This window comes from Leopardus geoffroyi, chromosome A3 (genome assembly GCF_018350155.1).
Source record: "Leopardus geoffroyi isolate Oge1 chromosome A3, O.geoffroyi_Oge1_pat1.0, whole genome shotgun sequence".
NCBI lineage: Eukaryota > Metazoa > Chordata > Mammalia > Carnivora > Felidae > Leopardus > Leopardus geoffroyi.
The window spans coordinates 74,097,831-74,122,850 of NC_059336.1; the positions used below are offsets into that span (position 1 = coordinate 74,097,831).

The 25,020-nt window shown below is 36.8% G+C and overlaps 1 protein-coding gene across 7 annotated transcripts in view; it reads right to left on the reverse strand.

Moving 5' to 3' along the window:
* CCDC88A (coiled-coil domain containing 88A) overlaps positions 1–22,837 on the reverse strand; it is a 142,980-nt gene extending 120,143 nt beyond the window's left edge. For 6 of the 7 annotated variants that reach the window (XM_045446097.1, XM_045446096.1, XM_045446095.1 and 3 more), the window contains exons 1-2: positions 21,854–22,762; positions 21,657–21,757 (exon numbers count right to left, since the gene is read on the reverse strand). In XM_045446097.1, coding sequence (XP_045302053.1) covers positions 21,657–21,757; positions 21,854–21,916 — 164 coding nt within the window. In that variant the 5' untranslated portion in view covers positions 21,917–22,762. Of the gene's footprint in view, positions 1–21,656; positions 21,758–21,853 lie in introns of all 7 variants that reach the window. The other variant, XM_045446092.1, reaches the window with a different exon arrangement.
* Positions 22,838–25,020: the final 2,183 nt, after the last annotated feature.

Here is a 25,020-nt window from a genome sequence, read left to right on the forward strand (position 1 = left end):
CTAAGGATAGCACATGAAATTTTAGGAATCTGGGAAAAAGTGAAAAATGCAACTTATAAAAGCTAGAGAAAGTACTTTGAAAAATTTGCAGAATACTTCAACACCAAAAATTAACCTCACATTCAACAGGGATTATTTAAAGATAGGGGGATGAAAGTTTCCTGCATCTTTTTTATAAAACTGTGGTGCTTTGTGTTTATAAATCTTTGCTGTGAATACATGGAGTTTGAGAGGATTTCTGTGATCTACTAGACTCATTTGGAAATCCAATAAAATAATAGAGTTCTTCGATAGAACAGGCTGATAGTAGGTACTCAAAGCTTCAGTTTCAGTTTCTAATCTACATATCTATTGTGAGTTATTTTAGAATGTGCAAACAGAACTGGAAAGTTCCTACTTGTTTAGAATCAATGAATAATACATCACAGCCTATCCATAAACTTTCTGGACTTGGGAAACCAGGATAACTGCTAAGCACTCAAGGCATGGACCTAGAGAGCAATAAACTTTCAATTGGTTTCCCATTTGATTCATGCCCAATTTGAGTTAGGGTCACAATGACAGATGTTAGGATCACAAAAAACAAGCCCTTTCACCCTGAGAATGCAATCTCTTTATGTGAGAGGGACAGACTACCCTCAGGTGAAACTGTCTGAAAAGTCCTAATCCCCACTCTGATGAAAGATAGCTTAATAGTTAAGGCCAGATGTACTGAAAATTATGTACATCAAAAAAAGTAGTAACTTCAGAAAAAATAGTATTTTTTTCAAAAGAAAAACGTAGGCTCTGCAGAAAACATTATATAGTTATATTAATGTGAATACTGATTACTGATTTAACTTAACTCAACTTGTAATAAATACATTAGAAGGACAGGATAAGAAGATACACAGACGGCAAAAAAAAAAAAAAAAAAAAAAGCTAAAATCTCATCTACCATTATCCAGAAGTCAACAGACAATGTCTAAAAGGGATAAATCAAGAAATATGAAGGTAGGCATATTATCACTATAAATGGCAGTACATGACAGATGAAATTGCTTTAAAAAAGTTAAAAGTTCTTACTCTAGGAAACAGAACTGAGAGGTAAATTAGGGTAGGGATTGCCATTTTTCAATATGAACCTTAGTATTAACTAATCCTTTTAACTACGTAAAACATTTCTTAAAGAGAGTAAAAACACCAGCCAAAAAAAGAAAAAAATCGTTTCATGAAGGCTGTCCATTTTATTTACTTCTAGGAAAAAAGGTAAGTAATTGTATTTGACTGTTACTGAGCTGCAGCACATTTAATGAGGCTGTACATGTAGAAGTCAGTGCTAGAGATTCAGAGTCATGAGACAATTGTCAGGCTATGAATGAACTTAAGAAAATAAAACAGTATAAAAAATTTCTTCTGTAAAAATATGCATTCCATTAAAGACAGAAAGCACTCCACTCCTGCATGTATTTTAAGGTTCATTTTTTTCATACAACAAAAGGCACAGTATAATAATTTAAACAAAGTGCGTATAGTATGAATCCAGAATTCTCTAAAAAGAAATTGTACTCTTATTAAATATTCTAAATACTGTCTTTCATTTTTAACATTTAAAATGCTAAACAAAGATTAATTCAGAATACAGAGTCATGATTAATGAAGTTTTCATTAAACTCTTTTTGAAAGCATACTTTTTTTTTTTAGAATTTGTCTGGAAAGACCTTTTACTAAAATAAAAGATGAGCTACTAAATGATACACATGTGATATGTGAGCCAGTAACTTTCTAACCATACATAGCTATTTCCAAGCCAACATAATCCCAGATCAATCATTTCCTTTTACAAGATGAAAACTAAGAAATGTTTTAAAGAAAAATAGCCTAGCAATATAGTTGAAATTTGTCCAACCAGAAGTTAAATGCAACATGGCAGTGAAAGAGGGCCTCGAGCAATTTCACATTTATAAATGACCTACTTATGACAAGATGCTTTAATTTCAATAAGCAGACAACAGTATTATCTACCACTGTATACAGTAATTTTTAAATTAGGGTAAAAGATGAAGAGAAAGTTAGCAATTCCATAATGCTAAGATTTTAAGATTTGGTCCTTGTATAACTAAGGATTATGTCTTTACTTATTCATTGACTAATATCTATGAGAAACAGAAATCTGATAGTTTTAATGGCTTTTTGCTCTTCTACCCAGACTGCAAGCCTGTTATGTATCCTCCTGAACCATCTGTTTAGTGTTGGTGCTTAACAACTACATGTGCTCATGTTTTTGATCATACCATTCTAATTTGAAACTAGTTGTACAAAGACATTTTTTTAATTTTTGAGATATTTTATATGGTAACATATAACTATATAACATTTGCATGTCACTATGAAACATCTGAAGTAAGTTATTTCTACATCTAACTTCAAATGTGCATATACCAGAATGATTGCTTTATGAAAAATAATTAACTAAGTAAGCATCATCACCATATAGGGTTATCCAAGTAGTAAGGTATCTCAGTCTTGGGTACAATCAGGGAAATAAGTGGTTTTTAAAAAAGAACCACTTCACCTTTCTCTCCCTTCTCACAGCAATCACTGTGCATGATGGCAAACAATAAAATGTAATACTAATATAATCTTTTATATATTTATAGGATATTTTCACATATCTTAACTAATATGATCTTCACAAAGACTGAACAGTAACTTTTGGAGAGGTGTGTGACATATAATTACCACACAGACATCATCAACATAGCCCTCCTTCATGTACTTTCTCACAATTTAAGATACGTGGGGAGCCTGGGTGGCTCAGTCGGTTAAGCCTCCAACTCCTGATTTCAGCTCAAGTCATGATCTTGCAGGTTATGGGATGGAGCTCTGTGTCTGGCTCCATGCTGACAGTGCAGAGCCTGCTTGGGATTCTCTCTCCCTTTCTCTCTGCCCCTCCCCGTGCTCCCACACTCTCTCTAATAAAATAATAAACATTAAAAAAAAAAAGATATATTAAGTTACCTCTTCAGAAGTTGAAGAATATCTATGACATTTTCTAGGTAGCCCACAACTGAGTTAGCAGGACAGCATTATACTCACTGATTTAACAAAGAGAATTAATGCTTTAATTAAAGACAAAAAGGCAGATGGACACAAAAAGAATAAAAATCCAATACTATACATATATTTAACTTTGATTTTATCTGAATTGGATGAAATGACTGAATATCTATCTACCTTTTACTTCTTATAATGAGCCAACATGGTCCCTTCAAATATTAAGCTGTTTTTCAAATTTTCAGTTTGAGAACCCCTTCCCACTCATAAACATTACTAAGGACTCTAAAGAGCTTTTGTTTAGGTGAGTTATATCTATGTAATATTTACTACATTAGAAATTAAAATTAAGAATCAGAAATTAATTAATCCATCTAAAAATAACAAACTCATTGTAAGCACAAAGAACATTTTTATGATAAATAACTATCTTTTCCAAAAACAGAAAAAATTTTAGTGGGGAGTGACATTTCTTTACAACTGTGTAAATCTCTTTAATGTTTAGCTTAATAGAAAACATCTGGATTCTTAAATCTGCTTCTGCATTCAATGTGTTGTGAAACATTATTATGTTCAAACTATGTGAAGAAAATTAACCTCACACATATATGCAATCAGAAAGAGTACTTTAATAGTCCTTTAAGATAATTATTGATATTCTTCTTTGATACTACCAAACTTCAGTAAAGTCGTACTTTCTTAAAAGCTAGTTGCAATATGGAATCTGAAATCCTATCAGTGAACTCTTCTTACTGTTATACATTAAAATAATCCACTGGTGTATCTAGCATTTTGAATACATGTTTTACATATGCATGATTTCTTTTTTTTTAATGTTTATTTATTTATTTTGAGAGAGAGAGAGAGAGAGAGAGAGAGAGAGAGAGTCAGTCACCACAGAGCCTGACATGGGGCTCGAACTCACAAACCATGAGATCATGACCTGAGCCAAAATCAAGAGTTGGACACTTAGTCCACCAAGCCACTCAGGCACCCCTAACATACGCATGATTTCTTATCATGAATTATCATTTTGAAAATATTTATTCATTGAGTTATATGTATTTTCCAAACATGCACATTATTATTCAATATAAAAATTCACATTGAATAATATCACCTATATTATCATCAGAACTGTCTTTATTGAGAAGCTACCAAGTGCGTGTTTTCTGTAATTCAAATTTTATCACTGACAACAAAATCATGTTTTTCTTGAAATGGCCGGCCCACTTTGTTCATTTTTGAAAAAAATGTCTGCCCAATACTCAAACCTGAATAACCAGTTTGTCTGTCATTTTTTCACATCAAAAGTGTTCCACAGAGACTTGTTCAGCTTGCAACTCAAAAAAATTGTAAGTGCTTTTCCTTGAGATAATCATCACATTTTATTATGCAACAGAAGCGTTTTATGCATACTTTTCATTTTGTCCTACAGAATATTAAAAAGAAATGTACTCAAGGGTCAAGACTCAATAAACTAACTTTTACTGCTTCACCAAGAACATTTTTTTTAATATTTATTTTTTGGGGGGAGAGAGAGAGAGAAACTGTGAGCAGGGGAGGAGCAGAGAGAGAGGGAGACAGAGAATCCCAAGCAGGCTCCACACCGTCAGCACAGAGCTGACTTGGGGCTCGAACTCAGGATCTGTGAGATCACAACCTGAGCCAAAATCAAGAGCCAGACACAACCAACTGAGCCACCCAGGTGCCCCTCACCAAGAACATTTTTAAGTGAAACGTGATTTCTTTTAAACTCTAGGAACGCAACAGTGTGAAGAATATGATGACTATCAGAGTACAATTTGGTACCACTCCTTGATTCAAGCTAAGGTGTCAACAGTTTTACCCACCTGTGCTTTTCCAACATAGGCCCCAAAGGCAAATTACATCTTAATATTATTATAAAACTAATTTTGACCTGGCAGACTGGCAGGGGTCTGTTGGTCTCACTCTGAGATCCACTGTATTAAGTAAATCAATTCCTGTTCTTGGTATGGGGGCCTGAGGACTTAGTATTATGGCTAATCAGTACCTTCATCAAGTAACAGAACCTTCATTTATATGGTGGTCAACCACATAGCCAGTAACTAAAATAAAGTTTATAGCACCAATGAGCATCACTCATCTGTGATAGAACCTCCACCCACTGTCTTTAAACCTTATCATAGGTCAGAGAGGTTTGTTTAAATTTGTTTTCATCAGTATTTTGGGGTAGTATTTGCTCCAAATCCAGACAGTTCTAGAAACTCAAGAAATCTCAAACTGAGCTGATACATAATTAGATATTTTCCTTGATCAGTGACAGACTTAACTAGTACAGCTTTCACTCACATACTATCAATTCAATAGAGAAAGAATTCTTAACCTGAAGTCCAAAAACCCTCCAAGGTAATTTCAATAGTGCCCTTAATTAATTAGCAGTGACAGGTATCATGGTTATTTTGAGAAGCAAGAAAGCTCTCTAAAGTTAAAAAAAAAAAAAAAAAAAAAAAAAAGCTTTAAAAAGTATTTTCCAAAGTGCAATCGCTCATTAACAAACTAAAATATACGGTCATAGAAATTTACCTCAAATAAGAAATTGTAAAATTCAGTAAGAAAATCCTTTTGCCGTCAATTCCTCTAATATTAAAAAAAATTCCCATACAGAATTACTCTAAGAATAAGAATTCTATTAAGAGCAGAATAAAAGTACCACAATATTGGTTTAATTTGCCCTTTTCAGTGTACCATAAAAGTACTCCCAAAGGGATCACAAACCTCCTCCATAATAAGCCTGCCAATTAAAAGAAAAATAAGATGGGGCATCTCGGTAACTCAGTCCCTTGAGCGTCCAACTCTTGGTTTTGGCTCAGGTCATGGTCTCATGGTTCATGAATTCGAGCCCTGCATCAGGCTCTGTGCTAACAGCACAGAGTCTGTTTAGGATTTTCTCTCTCTCCTTCTCTCTCTGTCCCTCCCCTGCTCACTTACTCTCTCAAAATAAATAAAACTTAAAAAAAATTTTTTTTAATAAAAACATAAAGGAAGATACTCATTCAAAAGGCACTGCTAGGGCACCTGGGTGGCTCAGTTGGTTTAGCATCTGACTTCGGCTCAGGTCATGATCTCTCTCACACACAGTTCGTGAGTTCGAGCCTCGTCTCAGGGTCTGTGCTGACAACTCAGAGCCTGGAGCCTGTTTCAGATTCTGTGTTTCCCTCACTCTCTGCCCCTCCCCCACTCACACTCTGTCTCTCTCTCAAAGATAAATAAACATTCAAAAAAATTTTTTTTAAAAAGGCACTGCTAAAGACAGAAATGAAAGAAGAAATACAAGAAAAAGAAGTAGTAAAATAGAGAAAAAATGCCACACATACAAACCAAGTATTGCACTGGAAACAACATGATATGCTGGAAACCAAGTTAGAGGAGAGGTACACAAGCAGAGAAGTATGGAATTATTAACAAACAAGTTAAAGGAATTTGTAGCAGGGTCTACAAATGGCTCAAGAGAAATAAACTGTTTTAGGGACCTCCAATTTAATAAAATTAAATTTAGAGGGGCGCCTGGGTGGCTCTGTCAGTTAAGCGTCTGACTTCGACTCAGGTCATGATCTCACAGTTCGTGAGTTTGAGCCCTGCATCGGGCTCTGTGCTGACAGCTCAGAGCCTGGAGCCTGCTTCACATTCTGTGTCTCCCTCTCTCTCTGCCCTTTCCCTGCTCATGCTCTGTCTCTCCCTGTCTCAAAAATAAATAAACATTAAAAAAAATTAAATTTAGAAAACAGAAGAATAAATGACCTAGGATTTTAGAATATTTTGAAAGCAGCTGAGAATGCAAAGTTGATAGATAATGGGATATTCAAAAGAAAATGTACAATACTCAACAAATACTGGACTTAATCTATGCATTGGAGAATTAAAACAAAAATAAAAACAAAAGCTCTGGATAACTATGCAAAGACCAAAATTCCCTTCCAGAATAAATAACTCAGTAACACGCTATGTCTTCAGAATAAAGTATAAAACAAAATAATTATATGAATACTCTCAGATAACAAAAAAATTTACTGAGAATAGCACTGTCCAAACTCTGAAACACTGGTCTGAGTTCTTTCTATAAGCATAGACAGAAACTCTGAATCCTTATAATTAACAGAAGTGTAACACAAAGATGGCTAAATTCTAACAACCGAGTAGTTAAAATGCAACTTAATCTTCAGGGAATTGTTAAATATCCTAGAGAAATTATATCCTATAAATGCAGACTTTAAAGCATTCTGACAGATCAAAAGAATTATAATAACACATCCTCAAAACTATTTTACTAAATATGAAAATGAAATATATACTTACAGTAATGAAAATATGAACAAGAGTATAAATACACAGCTATTGAAATGTTTCTCATATAAAATTAAGCATCATTGTCAAAACACATTGCTATATTACACATTTAAATGTTTCCAGTTGCACGTCTAGAAAAATAAACTAAATGTCCTTATTTTTTCATGCATAATTAAGTATCCAAACTTAACATCCTTTTCTCAAGAAATACATAAGTTTAAGTCTGTCTGCTCAGCTTTAATCTTGACATATCATCCTTCATTCTTCCCTTTCACACACTATATCTAGAATTCCATCAATTCTTTTGCAAGTTCTTGAATGTGCTCCTCTTCTCCACTCACACAGCCCACACTGACTAGGACCTCACCACCATAAGCACAGATGACATCCATCACTACCCATCTATCTTCCTTACTTGTTCCTACCTATTCTCCACCTTTGTTCCAAGCACTAATACAACGTAAGTTTCATTGATTTGCTCATGGAGTCTCAGTACCTGCAATGGTATACGTAGTATATGCTTAATAAACATTGGATGAACAAATAAAGTCCATACTTAATCTTTTCTACAAACTAATGCTAAAGTCATTTTCCTTGTATTTTAATTCCCTAATAAGTAATTTTAAATGGTTCTCAAATGCCTGCCATGTGCAGTTGAAATTATAATAGTTATTTTTTAAGTTTCCCATAATCTGGCCTACTCTACTTATGGAACTTTATATTCTACTATTTCCCAACTTGGATGAATCCTCTACCAAGGCTCGTCTCCTTACCACCTCCCAAATCATAAATATGCTTTTTCCTCATGCTGATTCCCTAGCTTAAAATACTCTCCTCTCCTCATCTATGGCTACCCTAGTCCAATCATTCTTCAAGGTTTAAATTAAATCTAACTTCCTCCCCTTGACTTCCCTGACTATCCATCCTATCTCTAGAGACCAAACCTGAATTCTAACTAATTTCTAAACAGCAGGGCTCCCTAATCTACCCACACTATCATACACACTCCATTTCACTCAAAAAAAAAAAAAAAAAACCCACAAAAAAACAAAAAACAAATAAACAAATAAATAACAAAAAGCAAACATACAAAATACATACAAATTAAAAAAGAAAAACAAACAAGCTAATAACAAGAGATTTGTTTCCAAATACATACTTGGGATCATTCACCATTCATTATAGATTCATCTTAATTATATACATTCAATACTTAACACAAAGACTTAAGTTGAAAACAAATGAGGTACTACAAGATTCTGAATCAATACTTGTACATATCCTATTTACAAAGATGGAAATACAGTTTAATTCACTTGCAAAGATTTAAAATGTGGAGTTGGAAAAAAATTAAAATAACCTTCAATTATGAGAAAACTCAACACTCCAATTTCCTTCAACATTCAAGTTAACTGAGAATTTACTGTGGTTTACCCTTTTTTAACCAGTCTTGGCAAAACAGAATTGGAGTACTGCCTCCAGTGGTCTTTCCCCACAATTTCTCATCCTTCCCAATTCTGTAGTTTTTTTTTTTTTTTTTTTTTTTTTTAATGTTTATTTATTTATTTTGAGAGAGAGAACACACTCAAGCTGGTGGGGGAGGGGCAGAGAGACAGGGAGAGAGAGAATCCCAAGCAGGCTCTGTGTTGACAGCAAGATGCTCAAAAGACTGAGCCACCCAGGCACCCCTCCACAATTCTGTAGTAATCCAGGTCTTAAGCAAGGACTAGGACCCATCACCTAAAACTAAACTATCTTCCGTGGTGATCTGAAAGGAAATAGTCATTTCGTCAATGATATTATGGAGTTTACCATTTTTTTCTCACCTTCACTATGAAATTAAATTACATTAAGAACACACCATTTTGTAAAATTTCCTGAAAAACTATTAAGATAGCCCACAAAATTGCCTGTTTAATACAAAAAGCATGGGTTTTTTTATATGAAATTTATTGTCAAATTGGTTTCCATACAACACCCAGTGCTCATCCCAAAAGGTGCCCTCCTCAATACCCATCACCCACCCTCCCCTCCCTCCCACCCCCCCACCCTCCCATCAACCTTCAGTTTGTTCTCAGTTTTTAACAGTCTCTTATGCTTTGGCTCTCTCCCTCTCTAACCTCTTTTTTTTTTTTTCTTCCCCTCCCCCATGGACTTCTGTTAAGTTTCTCAGGATCCACATAACAGTGAAAACATGGTATCTGTCTTTCTCTGTATGACTTATTTCACTTAGCATAACACTCTCCAGCTCCATCCACGTTGCTACAAAAGGCCATATTTCATTCTCTCTCATTGCCACGTAGTATTCCATTGTGTATATAAACCACAATTTCTTTATCCATTCATCAGTTGATGGACATTTAGGCTCTTTCCATAATTTGGCTATTGTTGAGAATGCTGCTATAAACATTGGGGTACAAGTGCCCCTATGCATCAGCACTCCTGTATCCCTTGGGTAAATTCCTAGCAGTGCATTGCTGGGCCATAGGGTAGGTCTATTTTTAATTTTTTGAGGAATCTCCACACTGTTTTCCAGAGCGGCTGCACCAGTTTGCATTCCCACCAACAGTGAAAGAGGGTTCCCGTTTTTCCACATCCTCTCCCGCATCTATAGTCTCCTGATTTGTTCATTTTAGCCACTCTGACTGGCATGAAGTGATATCTGAGTGTGGTTTTGATTTGTATTTCCCTGACGAGGAGCAACGTTGAGCATCTTTTCATGTGCCTGTTGACCATCGGGATGTCTTCTTTAGAGAAGTGTCTATTCATGTTTTCTGCCCATTTCTTCACTGGATCATTTGTTTTTCGGGTGTGGAGTTTGGTGAGGTCTTTATAGATTTTGGATACTAGCCCACAAAGAGCATGTTAATATAAAAATTACAATTGCCAGTCTTCTTCCTTCCTTACTGTTAAATTTTTCTTTAATTATAACACTGTTATAATTAGCTATTTATTTCCCAGCTTTCCACTTTAATTCAAAATACTCATTTCTACCTCTAGTGGTAATCAAAAGACCATTAACCTTATATATTTAAAAAAAAGGAAATAAATTCCTTCTCAACTTTAGTTATTTTCACTATATTCTATTTTATCCACCCATTAGCATGGTCTAACCCTGGCCCTAAATCACCATTCAGAATTGCAACTTTCAAAATCTCAAACTCTGAAAATCCCCTATTCCATCTCTTCTCACCTTCTCTAATCCTACTCATCTCTCATCCTATTGCAACCTCTCTAATCTATCAGCCTCCTCCCGATGACACTTGCTTTCCTCCTTCACTTTAATGCTCACACTCTATTCATTTCAACTATTCACCTGGATATCCAACCCTACATCTACATTATAGATCCCCAAATCTGAGAAAACTCTACAGATCTTTTTGTTAGTTTCTGAGTAGCTAAGCATTATTGGGTAAGTTATTCAACCACACTGATTGGCTCCACTATAAATCTGTGGTTTCCAAATCGCAAATAAGCCATCAACCTCACATGACAATACATCTTTATGCAAGACAATTCGCCTTTAACTGATTCCCTTTGTGATCTCCTCCCAGGAGTCTTGTGAATTTTCCTACTTTTCCTCAAACTTCCAGCCTTTTAACGTTATGGTTTCCTAGGATCTATCATCGGTTCCCTTCTGTATTTTTTCTGGCACCCATGTCCTTAGATTCTCATATCTCTATCTCTATTCTAGACCTTTTCCCTGAGCACCACCAGACCTATGTATATCTATCCGCCCACAAGATACTTCTCATTGTTCACCAGACCCTCCAAAGTAAACTCAGTACTTATTTTCTATACTTCCCCTCCCCTCAAATTTTCATCCTCTTGTAATGTCTTACTTTACTAAGGGCACTACCATCTGCTCTTTACCCAAGTAAAAAGTGTGGCAGTCATCCCAGACTCATGCCTTTCTCATTCTTTGTATCAAATCAGTAACCAAGTCCCATCACTTTCATACTGTCTCTCTTCTATATCACTTCTACATAAATGCTGTTAATATCTCTATTCTTGCCTCCATAAGCACCAAATTTAATCCTTCTAAAATGCAAATGCTGTTTCAATTCCTTTCATGATTTCAATAGCCTATATTACTGTTTTTCAAGCTGGAGTACAGTAGTGACACCTTTTTAAAAAACAAAATTATCAAGAATCTCTGAGCATTATCCTATAGATATATATCCTAAGAGTCCATGGACCCTGTATGAGAAAGTGACTTAAGAAACTAGTCTTATTCTATGAAAAAAAAATCAATTGTGAATTATCACTGCAAAAGAATTTCTTGTTTTTATTACCTCTTGAAAAAATTTTGAATTAATGAAATTAAAACACAAAATTAAATTTCCTAAATTACCACAGGCCCCCCCCCCAAGAATATCTGTGGACCTAGCTTAAGAAACACTAGTTATGATGGTTAATTTTATGTATCAACTTGGGTGGACCACAGTGCCCAGATATGTGGTCAAATATTGTTCTGGATGTTTCTTTCAATATGATTAACACATAAATCAATGGACTTTGAGTAAAGCAGATTACCCTCCGTGTGAGTGGACCTCATCCAGTCATTTGAAGGTGTTACTGGAACAAAGGCTGACCTCCTTGTAGCAAGCTCCCTTTGAACTCAATGCAATTCTTCCCTGAGTTTCCAACCCGCCTACCAGCCCGCCAGCCTGCCCCATCAGCTTTTAAACTAGCTAAACCTCCACAATCTCATGAGCCAATTCCTTAAAATAAATCTCTGTATACACACACACACACACACACACACACACACACAGCCCTTGGTAGCTCTATTTCTCCAAAAAGAATGTGAAGTAACACATGTCTCCACAGGAAAAAAATCCAACCTTCTTAACATGGTGTCTAAGGACAGTCTCCCAATCCCCACCTCTTCAAACTCATCTCCTATGTGCAAGAAGCATACAATCTCTGCTTCGGCTGTACAATACAACCTATAGTTATTTGAGTCTACTATTTTTAGTCATATCTTCATGCCTCTTTTTATGCCATTTGCCTCCTACTCCAACTGTTTATGATTCCTATTTACCGAATTGGTCCTATTCAACTTTCATGTCCTAGTTCAAATTCTCCCTCTTCTAAGTGAATAATCACATCTCTCTTTGTGCCAACATTATTTCAAGAACATAATTCTACCATATAGCACATGTATCACACTGCAATTTATCTGCATGTTGTTCTCCTTACTAGTGAGGAAAGACCGTATCTTATTCAGCATCATATCCCCAGTATCTAGCAGATAGTTTATCATATAGTGAGCACTCGGGAACTACTCACTGAATAAACTGACCTTTAAGGAAACTATCTCTTCAGCCTTCTCATTCACTGAGTACTGTATTTTAGATCCTGACAAAACAGATCTCAGCCTTGAGTGCCACTCTGGCCCTCCTCAGGCCATGCCCCTCACCACTGAGCAAGCAACCCATGGAAGCAAGAGGATATACTCATACATAGATGACACTGCAGTTACCTAGAACTCTGGAAATTCTTGCCCAAATACCTCTAACCCAATTACAGGGCCTGCACAGGACTCTTTCCTAGGTCTGTCCTGAGGATGGACTATACAGATGTATGTATCACTGGGTCAAGGAGAGCTGTTTGGAACAGCATGGGTCTTAGGCATGCCTACAGGATGCCCACAGGTATGCACATGAGACCCCTGTGTGGGGCTAGACAGACCTAGGGATGTGGGGAGGAGGTTGAGCTCCACTATACTTTGATAAGAAACTGAGTTTTTGAATTCTAAATTACATAAATTCTAAACTTGAATCTTTCAAGTCATCATGAAGGTATATTTTTCAGATATACCTACTTTTCATGATAAAATATCAGAACATAGTCAACAATTTCTTAGTCTTGTTTATAACCTTTAAATATTTAGGCCTATCGTGGTAAATGAATACTTGCCCTGAGTCTCACAAATGTCAGAATAAACTTGATGAGTTTCATCAAGCTAGTTTTATTAATTATTGAACTAGCAAAATAAAGCTAAGATAGAATAGGAATAAAATCATGAAGAAAGAGAATACAGACATACCACATCTTATTGTGCTTCACTTTACTGCACGTTGTAGATAATTATGTTTTCCACAAATTGAAGGTTTATGACTGTTAATCAAGTCTGTTGGTGCCATTTTACCATTTTTTTTCCAATAGCATTTGCTTACTTTGTGTCTCTGTGCCACATTTTAGTAATTCTTGCAATATTTCAAACTTTTGATTCAATATTACTGTATTTCTGATGGTGTAATCTTTGATGTTGGTATTGAAAATATTCAGGGGTGCCACAAACCACACCCAAGTAATACAACCAACTAATCAACAAATGTGTGTGTTTTGACTGCTCCACCAACCAGCCTGATCCAGGAATTAAACATAACTCTCAAGGCAGTTTCTTCCTCTATACCACACCACCTTTCTAAAAGTAGCTAGCTTAGTGATTACAAAATTGAATATTAGGTATCTTTTAATATCAATTAAATCTCAATTATTTTTAAATATTGAAACTTTCTGCCTATAGTGGTACCAATCTATGTCACAAATCCTAAAAGAAGGTCAAATGCTGTTCTGAAAGAGTATAGTTAAGAACTGATGTGTCCTGTGGGCACCTGGCTAGCTCAGTCAGTTGAGCATGAGATTCTTAATCTTGGCATCATGAGTTCAAGCCCCATGTTGGGTGGAGACATTACTTAAAAAAATAAATAAGTGGAGTGCCTGAGTGGCTCAGTCAGTTAAGCATTTGACTCTTGACTTCAGCTCAGGTCATGGTCTCATGTTTCTTGAGTTTGAGCCTCACATTGGGCTCTGTGCTGACAGTGCAGAGGCTGCTTAGGATTCTCTCTCTCTCTCTCTCTCTCTCTCTCCTTCCCCTCCCCTGCTCTCTCTCTCAAAAAATAAACTAAAAAAATTTTATATATTTTTTTAATGTTTATTTATTTTTGAGAGAGAGACAAAGACAGAGCATGAGTGGGGGAAGAGCAGGGAGAGAGGGGGACACAGAATCCAAAGCAGGCTCCAGGCTCAGAGCTGTCAGCACAGAGCCTGACATGGGGCTCGAACTCACAAACCGTGAGATCATGACCTGAGCTGAAGTCGGATGCTTAACCGACTAAGCTACCCAGGCACCCCTAAAAATTTTTTTTGAATAAATTTTAAAAAATAAAAATAAGAATTGTTCCTTTTTGAGTTTCCCATATTAATACACATTACAGAAAAAATTTTCAGTTTAAAAATTTAAAAATACTCCCATATATAGCAACTAGTTTCTGTTCTCTAGGTTCTCATCGCTTTTTGTAGCTTAACTAGATATGGCTCATACAGCAAATCAGACAATGACTATGGACTGCTCTTAAAGACATCAGTCCAATATAATGCTGTGGGCAAAAATCCCAATATTTGGACATGATCAGTAACATTATTGGAAACCAAACTGAAGTCACTGTATATTCTAATACCATTCAAAAGCATGGACTATGACTTGTTCTTACAAAGTCAACTCAAGCAAGACATAACATAGGTGGGGAAAATATTCAATAAGGGTAATTAAATAATGGAACAGAGAAAGAACAAAAGTTGAAATAGAAGACAAACTAAAAAGTAAAGCAAATTAAATTCTACAATACTAGAGTTTTCAAAATTTTTTAAGTTAATAAAATTATAAAATGTTTCATTTATTCCTTAACATTTAATGAAAACTTATACCAAATCTATGCTAGGTACTGGTGACACATAACAAAAACTTCTAGCCTCTAAATGCTAACTATCTAGTTGCTGCAGCACTTTTAACAATTTGGTAAAGATAGATATTAGATGATAGGGGAGAGAGCAATTAACTCTCCCAAGGGACTTCAGAGGGTATTAAAGAATGAGTTAATTGGGGCGCCTGGGTGGCGCAGTCGGTTAAGCTTCCGACTTCAGCCAGGTCACGATCTCGCGGTCCGTGAGTTCGAGCCCCGCGTCGGGCTCTGGGCTGATGGCTCAGAGCCTGGAGCCTGTTTCCGATTCTGTGTCTCCCTCTCTCTCTGCCCCTCCCCCGTTCATGCTCTGTCTCTCTCTGTCCTCCCAAAAAATAAATAAACGTTGAAAAAAAAAAAAATTTAAAAAAGAATGAGTTAAAATTTGCTAGGCAAAAAAAAGGGAAAGGGCAGTGTAGGGAAAAATGATTATTATGATAATAGGAATAAAGCAAAGATCAATAGCTAACAATACCTGAATCTTGCTATATGCCAAGCATCGTACACAAATTATCCTATTTGATTCTCATAACTCTGTGATTCTTTTTATCCTGTTTATAAATGAAGAAATTGAGAAGTAACTTTCTAAAGATTTTATATCTACATAGATGTGATACCAATAGGAATTATATAAAACTAAGCTGTGAATGATCATTTGTTTGAAGAAACATAAAAAAGCAGGTTTGGCCTACTACACAACAATACTAATGACAGCAACCAGCACTGGGAATACAGTGGTCAACAAAACAGAAAATAGATACTATCTGTACATTATTAGAGATTAAGTCTACTCCAGGAAGGAAACACTATCTTTCATCTCATAGATGTAGGAACCGAGATTTGGAAATTTAAGTAAATTGTTTAGGTCATAAACTAGTATGTAGCATAGTGAGAATTAAACCTTGTCTGACTCAAAGCCCAAATTCATCCTACTTTACCACATAAGCTTGCTATTATTCATTCATTCAACAGTAGTATATCAAGTACGTACTGTATGTTAAGCATATGCTAGAAATAAAGATGAAAGAGATAATAGATGGTTTCAAGAAATTCACAGGTTAGTTAGTGGAGTCAAACATACCAAAACTGCAATACAATGAGATAAATGCTATCAGACAAGAGTCATATATAAGTACATGTGATCACAGATTGAGAAGACAACTTGAAGAGGGGCAAGCCCAAAAGTAAGACCAGTCAGGGCTCCCACATTAATCCAAAAGTCAGGGACACATCTAAGAAAAATTTGGGAGGTAAATCACAAAACTTAGTAATAAGACAGCAACTATGACTGTATCATAGGTGTGTTTTTAAAAAAGCAACAAACAAAAACAAAACTAAACAAAAACTATGAGGCCCAATGAGAAAACCTGAGATGACCACGCCAAAATTCAGAGTCAATGCCATACTTGGTAAGAAACCCATATATATATTTTAAAATATTTATTCATTTTTTGAGAGAGAGGGACAAGAGTGTGAGCAGGGGAGGAGCAGATAGAGAGAGAGACACAGAAGCCAAAGCAGGCTCCAGTCTATGAGCTGTCAGCACACAGCCTGACGTGGGGCTCGAACCCACGAACTGCAAGATCATGACCTGAGCCAAAGTCGGAGACTTAACCGAGTCACCTAGGTGCCCTGAAACTCATGTATTTTATAAGTCGCTTTAGGGTCATTATAAAGTTAGCACAACCTACTTTTGAATATTATTTTTCTTTTTTTTTAATTGAAGTATAATTAACATACTTATTAGTTTCTGGTATACAGCATAATGATTCAACAACCCTATACATTATTCAGTGCTCATCAATGTAAGTGTACTCTTTCTTGATACCCTTTATCTATTTCATCGTCCCCAATCTACCTCTCCATACTTTCGAATCTTAAACACTCAAAGAACTAAGAAACACTTCTCAGTCAACTTCCTCTATTAGATAAATGACTTCTGCTAGGTATAGTTTATGAAGGTGCTTCTCAGGAAATACTTAAGGAGAATCTGCATGACCATGTGTCATTTAATTTTTTAAATTAAAAATGATTTTCATAGTAGAGGACTCCTAAAGTTCCTTCAAGTTCAAGATTCTAAAAGAAGAAAAGCCAGAACAAGTATATAGTAATTGTCAGGTATTTCAAGTATAGATCTCTATAATTATCTAATGGGGCTGAATCATTTTTCTGACACCATTAATAATTTTCTCCATACTTAAAACCCTTATACATATCTTCAACTGCTTAGGTAATATAAATAGCATACTTTTAAACTTTAGAATTATGAAATTCACAACCATGTCATAAATTCCTTAAAATTTCATAGCACGTAATATGCAAAATGGGTTAGGGAACTGCATGACATCTCAAACAAGAAAATGATTATTTCTAGTGTCACCAAACCCTATGTGTGGTAACCAGAAGTGAGAAATAAAGATTTCATTTGGCTGAAATACAAAAATGCCCTGCAGCATACAGAAGAGCTGGCCCATCATTCCTGATCTCTAAAGAGCTTCCCCTTCCCCATTAGTTACACAAGACTGATGCCATGTCACAAGCTCTTACAGAGATTCTTTGATTCAAGGAACTACTCAGTGAAATCCAGGATTTATCTCTGAATGCAGTGAATCCCAAGTCAGTGAACAGACTCCAAAATTATAAGGCAGAGTTGGTAAACAGGCATGAAGAGAATGTAAACAAAGTCCAAAATGGCAAATCCAAAGTCACTAATTAATATTCTCACTTTTAATAAAGACTGTAGATGAAAAAAATATATATACCATAAGCTTTCCATAACAAAATTCTATGTCAAACTGAAAGCAGGAATAGCAAGACTGCCAGGCCAAAAGTGTAATTATAAGTATATAAACAGATTTCCACTTTGGCCAAGATGGAATGTCAGGAACCAAATTACTCTCCTGCTTGAAAAAACTAGAAAAAGAAGGACAAAATATATTGTGTTTTTCAAGGCAATGGACATGAAAAAGCAAAGGACAATAGATCCCTGATAGATGGGAAACATACAAGATGAGTCCTACCACTGCCCCAACTTATTACCTTGAAAGGGTTCCTAGGCCATAGAACAGGGATGGGGAACCCCGACAGAGCAATTACCTCCCTGAATTGAGGAGACAGAACTTAATCTAGAGACAACAAGGTGACTGTCATATACAAGGTAGAGTACATAAGAGTAGAAAAGTTCACAGAAAAACCCAGAGATCTGCAGAAGGTATCCTTCAAGTCTTCAGCTGAGTACTTATTAGCATATACATGTGAGGAAACTACCCAAGAACAGTGGGGGGTCGGGAGGGTGGGTACGGATAAGAGGGAATACCACCCAGAGCTCACATAGGTCCAGAAATAGCTCCTGTTCCTACCATGAGAGTACTCAGAAGGGTTTTGCCAATAGAGTAACAAAGTAGTACAGCCTGATACAACTTAAAAGCAGGACCTGAGAGATCAAACTGTTTCCAAGTAATTTAATGTATCTCAGAAGAAAGTTCAAGAATATGTAATGAAAAACAAAAATATCCAGCACCCCACAAGGTAAAATTCCAAATGTCTGTCATCCAATCAAAAATTACCAGGCATGCAAAAGCAAAGAAACGCAATCCTTTATGAGGAGAAAAATCGATCAAAACCAATCCAGAAATGATACAGATAGAATTTGTAGAAATAAATATTAATCCAGTTATAACTGTACTCTCTATATTCAAGTGGCTAGAGAAAAGACAAAGCATGAAAGCTATACACATGTGAGATACAAAAAGAACTCTATTTCTAGAATAGAATCATAATGTCTGAAATGAAAAAGAAGCTGGATGGAATTAACAGCAAATTAAACATCACAGAAGAAAAGATTAATGAAGTTGAAGACGTAGCAAAATTATCCAAAATGAAACACAGAAGACTGAAAAAACATGAACACAACATCAGTGAACATCAAATAGCCTGATTTACATGTAATTGGGACTTCCAAAAGGGGAAGTGGGGGCAAGAATACATACACACACACATACACTTATATATTCTAATATAAATATTTATTTCTAAAAATAAAAAACAGCCAAAATTTTTCTGAATTTGTTAAGAACCACACACCCGCAGATCCAAGAAGCTCAACAAACTCCAAGCAAAACACACATGAAGAAAAATAGTTTCATTTTAGAAAGGGTTCTCACTCACAAATTCTGTAAACAAATTTAATCTAGAGATGACTTAGACTAAGGCTACCTTTTAGGTTAACTTACTGGGTACAGTTCAACTGACAATTTAATAGAGTAGATTAAATCAAACATTAACTCGAATAAAGTACTTAACAGAAATCTTAATGATTTTAAAGTTAGCAAAATACAGCTTTAAAAACAATGCATATTTTGTTGCCCTATTAGGTAAATAATTAATTAAAATACATTTATCTTATTTAAGCCAATTATTTTTTAAAAAGCTAAAGCCTACTTCTTCCTTTTTTTCTAATTTTCTTTCCCTTTAATTTATATAGGTCATTCAGAACAGAATTAGGACACTGAAAAAACTTTTAAAGAAACCGAGAGGTGGAACTGAAAACAGAAGTAGATTTGAGGTTTGGAATGGAGCTAGTCCTCTCCCCCCCCCCCCCCCAAAAAAAAACAACCTGGCAACCACTATTTTGAAACACCATTACTTTCAAAATATACATATATATTTTTAAATATAAAGTTGCACTCAATTCCACTCAAAGTGGAAACAAGTGTCTGTTTTTAGTACCTTGGCTAACTATTCAGGGCTCAAAAAAATCTAAATATTTTTTGGAAAAAGAATCATTCAAATAAAAAACATTTAAGTGGAAAACTAATGGTGTCTGGCTGGCTCACTCAGTAGAGGATGCAACTCTCAATCTCAGGGTCATGAGTTTAAGCCCCACGTTGGGCATGAAACCTACTTTAAAAATAATTAAATAAAAAAGTAAATTTTTAAAAAGTGGAAAACTAAAGTATTTTCCTATTTTGTAAATACACCTATTTTTTTTAGGGTTCAGCATACAAATTCAAAATTCTCCATCTAAAAACAAGAGAGGGAACAAGTTCTGAGTATCTACTGTAATGGCTACCCTTCCTGTCATGTGTGTTCCCTAAAATAGAAGTCAATTTAATTATTCTACCCTTTTGCTTATGAAATAGTGGGATATTTCAAAGATAAAAAAATAGTTCCACTGGGAGAGCTGCCAAAAATATATTTACTGTCCATGGAAATAATTGTCTACATTCCTTTTTCCTTTCTTAAGAAAAAAAATATACACACATTTAGTGCCTATACAAATAAAACACCTATGGAAGCACATAGTAGTACAATGCTTCTCTGTAGGATCAATACATACATGAAAAACAACACACAAATCTCTTTGAGCACACAGACTACCAATATCTCTGGGCACACAGACTGAGAAGTTACACTGGAACATTTATGATTTTGACTTCTACCTCTTCTTTTATTTAAAAATCTAAAAAGAAACATAATTTCCTACAAAATACAGAAATGACACTTCATGTGATTATTCACAGTGGACTTATTCCTTAGTAACAATTATTTATTAATAATGCACTAAACCCCCACATACATAAAAGCTTAAGAATGCTTTGAAATTGAAGGTTCCAAACTACGCTTGTAATCAGATTCTATTCAAGAGAGATTAGGCTAAATACACATTATTTTGAACACAACAATAACATTCAGAGTTTGATAACCTATGCTGATGTACTTAGAAAGCTTACACTGATGTACTTAGCTTGAATGCTACAATACCTATAATGATAAAAATGGTTTTTATTTCACTGATCTACCAATATGATTTGGATATTCAACTCCCATCTTAAAAGTACTTCTCTACTTAATACAAACCCAAGTATCATAAACATAAAAGACAAAGATTTGCCTACTAAAATCATTATCTAGTTGTCATCAAGATGTCAGTTACCCGCATTTCAAAACTAGCTTTAAAAATACTTTAAAATGATCCCCCAATATTAATCTAACAATTCACATAATAATCTAATCAGACTTGAGTTACTGTACCCATTTAAATTACTTGCCACAGCAACAGTTCTCACCAATCAGAACTGTTATTTGAAATTCTTTTTTTTGAAATCTGTTATTACTTCACCAGTTTCAAAATCTCAGCCACTTATTTTTAGATACAAGGGTTAATAAGACATTTCTGCATCTAATACACATAACTTCACAGTAAAGGCTTTATTCCCCCTTAGGAAACTATTCCCATATTCTCTTTTCTCTATTTACCAATTAGAGGACACAACGTGATTTGGATTTCAACACTTAAAGACAGTAAGTGACAATATACGGTTTGCAGAATGAAAAATTAAAGTTTCACAATTTTAATAGGCGTGATTACTAGACTGTGATAAATGGGCTGGGCAGGTAAGATTATCACTCCTTTCAAGGTCCAATTCTTAAATCACCTGAATTCTTCTGGCCAAAGCAATTAGGAGCTTAAAACATAAGTTTACAGTATGCCCTTTTTCAAAGAAAACAAGTTACCCTAGTAAAGAAAAGAACACTTACATTTGGAGCATGACCTGGTTCAAGAATACCCCATCAACCAAAGCCACATATTCATCCAGGTTGGTCCCATTTCCTGCAGCCAGAGGTCCAAACGTTTTAACCTAGAACGGAATGATCGTCAGGACACGAACGCCCATCTCCATCTCTGCAGCCACAAATAATGCAGCAAAAGATACAATAAATAACACCCTACTTACCCAAGTGACCAAGGGGCTGGTCATAAACTGCTCCAGGAGGGGAGTAAAAATTTCGTTCTCCATTTTACAGATAATGTATTTGAAAAAGGGAACTACCACAAAAATACGCCTAGGGAATTGATCACTAAACGTTGAAGAAGTAAGTAGAAATCAGTGAAAGTCCATTTTGGCACAGGAAGAAAATCCCATCGTGGAGGGGAGAAAAACTCTCCCTCCTCAAAAAACACCCCAGAGGGGAACAAGCCGAAATCCCGAGAAGCGGCTTCGACAGCAGCCACGAGCGGCAGCTTGCGCTGGAAATGTCTGTACCGGGCGAGGAGGGGCAGAGAAAAGGCATCTGGAGGAGGAGGAAGGGAAAGGGGGCTGGAGCAGCAAGACAAAAAGCCCGTCAAGGTTGCCCAGCTCCTGGAGGAGCCAGACCAGCGAAGCTGCCCGCAATGAATTAATCCCAACGTGGGCTAAATGAAATACCACGTTAGATAGTATGTTGAGGGTTCCGAGCGGCCACCAGGCTCGACCTCCGCGTCCCGCTCAACACGTTCCACCCACCAGTGGGCATGGAGCCGCTACGACCCGCGGAGCCTCGCCTGCCCGCAGCCCCTCACCAACGACAGGCAGGGCTCGCCCCTTCCCCCCGAACAGACACCATCCCTCCGCCGACCTCAAGCCTCGCTTCCAGCCCCCTTCCCCTCCCGGGGGGTGGGGGCTTGAATGTGTGTCCCTAATCCCCCAGTTTCCTCAGCCCCGTAGCCTTTTCAGCGCGCCTCTGGGAAGCCCTGGCACAAAATCACCACCGCGCTCCAGCCTCCTCCACCGCCCTCTCTGGAGGAGCCGGAGTAACGGCCTCAGAACCGCAGTGCCGCATCACACCCCGCTCCACGCCGCCCAACCAGTACCGTGAACCCTCCGTCAAAGGGAGCGCGCTTCTCCCTCCGCGCCCATATCCTTCCGCCGACTCTCCGCCCCTCCCGCGCCGCAGCCTCTGGATTGTGGGAGAAGAAAACCGCTGCATGAGCGCGCTCCCGAACGAGCGCGCCCCCGGGGACGGCCCCGCCGCCGCCCAGATTTTGGCGGCGGGCGCAGGCGTGGACGCGCGCTCCATGCAGCTGCTGCGGTGGCCGGCCCTAGCTCGCGCCCAGGACTGTTGCCAGGGCATGGGGGGCGGGGATGGGGAAGGCAGAGGAAGGGGTCTGTCTGCTTGGTCGCTCATGCTTAATTATGGTTTATTTCCTCCCCGAGTGCCTTCTTTGATGTGTGAAGGAGAGGGAACGAAATCCTTCTCTTTTAGACATGAGGGATGCAGACAGCCTTTTTCGGACAGTTTGATTTGATCTGTTCAGCGTGCTTTTGCCCGCAAAGAGTAGAAAAAATGCAGCAAATAGCAAAGGAGGGACTTGAGCCTCAAACTTGGTTTTATTTTTTCTTCTTCTCCTTTTAAAAATCCAGTCCACTAAAGCATGAATGCTTTTCAAAGTTGCAAGTGAATGTAGTAGGATTTTAAATAACCAAAGCTATCTTTCAACACGTTGGTTTTCCCTGATGGGAGCAAACGTGGTTCAGACAATGTTTGACTATTTGGCCGTTGAAAAAAAATCTAAACAAAATCAAGAACTACTAAAAGGAAACATTTGGAAATCATCCAAGTTGGGTGACAAACAGATTACATACTTGTCATAAATCTCTATGCGATGCACGACTGGAATCATCAAAGTGATTTTAACAGTTCCCCAGCAAAATCCCTCATTTTGAAGGAACATAAAAATCTTTTCCCTGGTACAAAATGGGCATGTAAAACAATTTTTTTGAGAAAATAAAGATAGTATTACAGTTTTGCTGTGTGTGTTGTTTACATAAATCTATTTTGAATACGTGATATTTTAAAAAGTAGCAGGAAAAATGTTTTATAACACTAAGTTATGATACAGAAAATTTTGATTAGGTGACATCCTGGGCTCTAGAGTCTTCCTGCCTGCTTCAAATCCAGGCTCTGATACTTACCAGTTGCGTGAGCCTCAGCAAGTAAGTGAACCTCTCTCTGCTTTACTCTCTTCAAAGCGGGACTAATAATATGGTTAAATTAAATGGCAACCTATAGTGAGTGCTCCATAAATATTATTGATGTTTTCATCATTATTTCCCCCAAATGAAGGATATTTAGGAAAAAAACTTGAAATGTAACCTTCCTACTTTAGTTACAGGAGAAAGGATCTTGCTGTGGAGACCAGAGAAATGCCCTTCCAAAATTGTCTTAATTAAAAGGAGGTTGCATTGATGTGGCACTTTGCAAGTTGTGTGCATAGTAGAATCTCGCATTACCTGACCATTACGCAGCTTTGGGTCATACTGATTGCTAGCAATCTTTTCCTTCTGCTCTTGATTTTTTCTTTCTTTTTTCTTTAAATGTTTATTTTTGAGAAAGCACACGCGCATGAGAGAGGGGCAGAAAGGGAGACAGCGAATCCCAAGCAGGCCCTGCTCTGTCAGTGCAGAGTTTGATGCGAGCCTCTAAGCCACAAACTGTGAGATCATTACCTGAGAGGAAATCAAGAGCCAGATGCTCAACCAACTGAGCCCCCCAGGCACCCCTTGATGACTGTTTCTTAATCATAATCCTTTGTTTAGAAATGCAGACCAAGAGAGAGCTGACATCAAGAAGAAAGCATGGCTTTCAGAGCAGCCCAAAGCTTGACTTGCCCACTTTTCTTCGTAATCCCTCAGAAGGTCAACCAAACAACATGGAAGTATTCATGCCTTATACTGTTTATCTTCAGACAGACCCACCTGCTTCACTCATAAATGAAAAACTCATAGTATTAACACAAAGTACAATAAGTTAGGGGCATTTTGGACAGATATAGATAGCATTGTGTATCCAGTTTAGTGGATAGCTAGCCCTCAGAAATCTGGATTCCCCTCTACAGCCAAAAGGCCCCAGATGCTTCCTGGTCTATCTTTAGCTTTTACACACACACACACACACACACACACACACACTCAACAAAGAAACATGAGGAGTTAATTGTAAAAACAGAAAGCTTTAGACCAGACTGAGGTCTGGAGTAACTTATTTGAAAACCTACCAATTCACAATTCTCTAGTTCAACAGCAACCTTAGAAATGCTTTATAATATCTCAAGAGTACAATCAGGAAACTTCTTTGTCTGGCA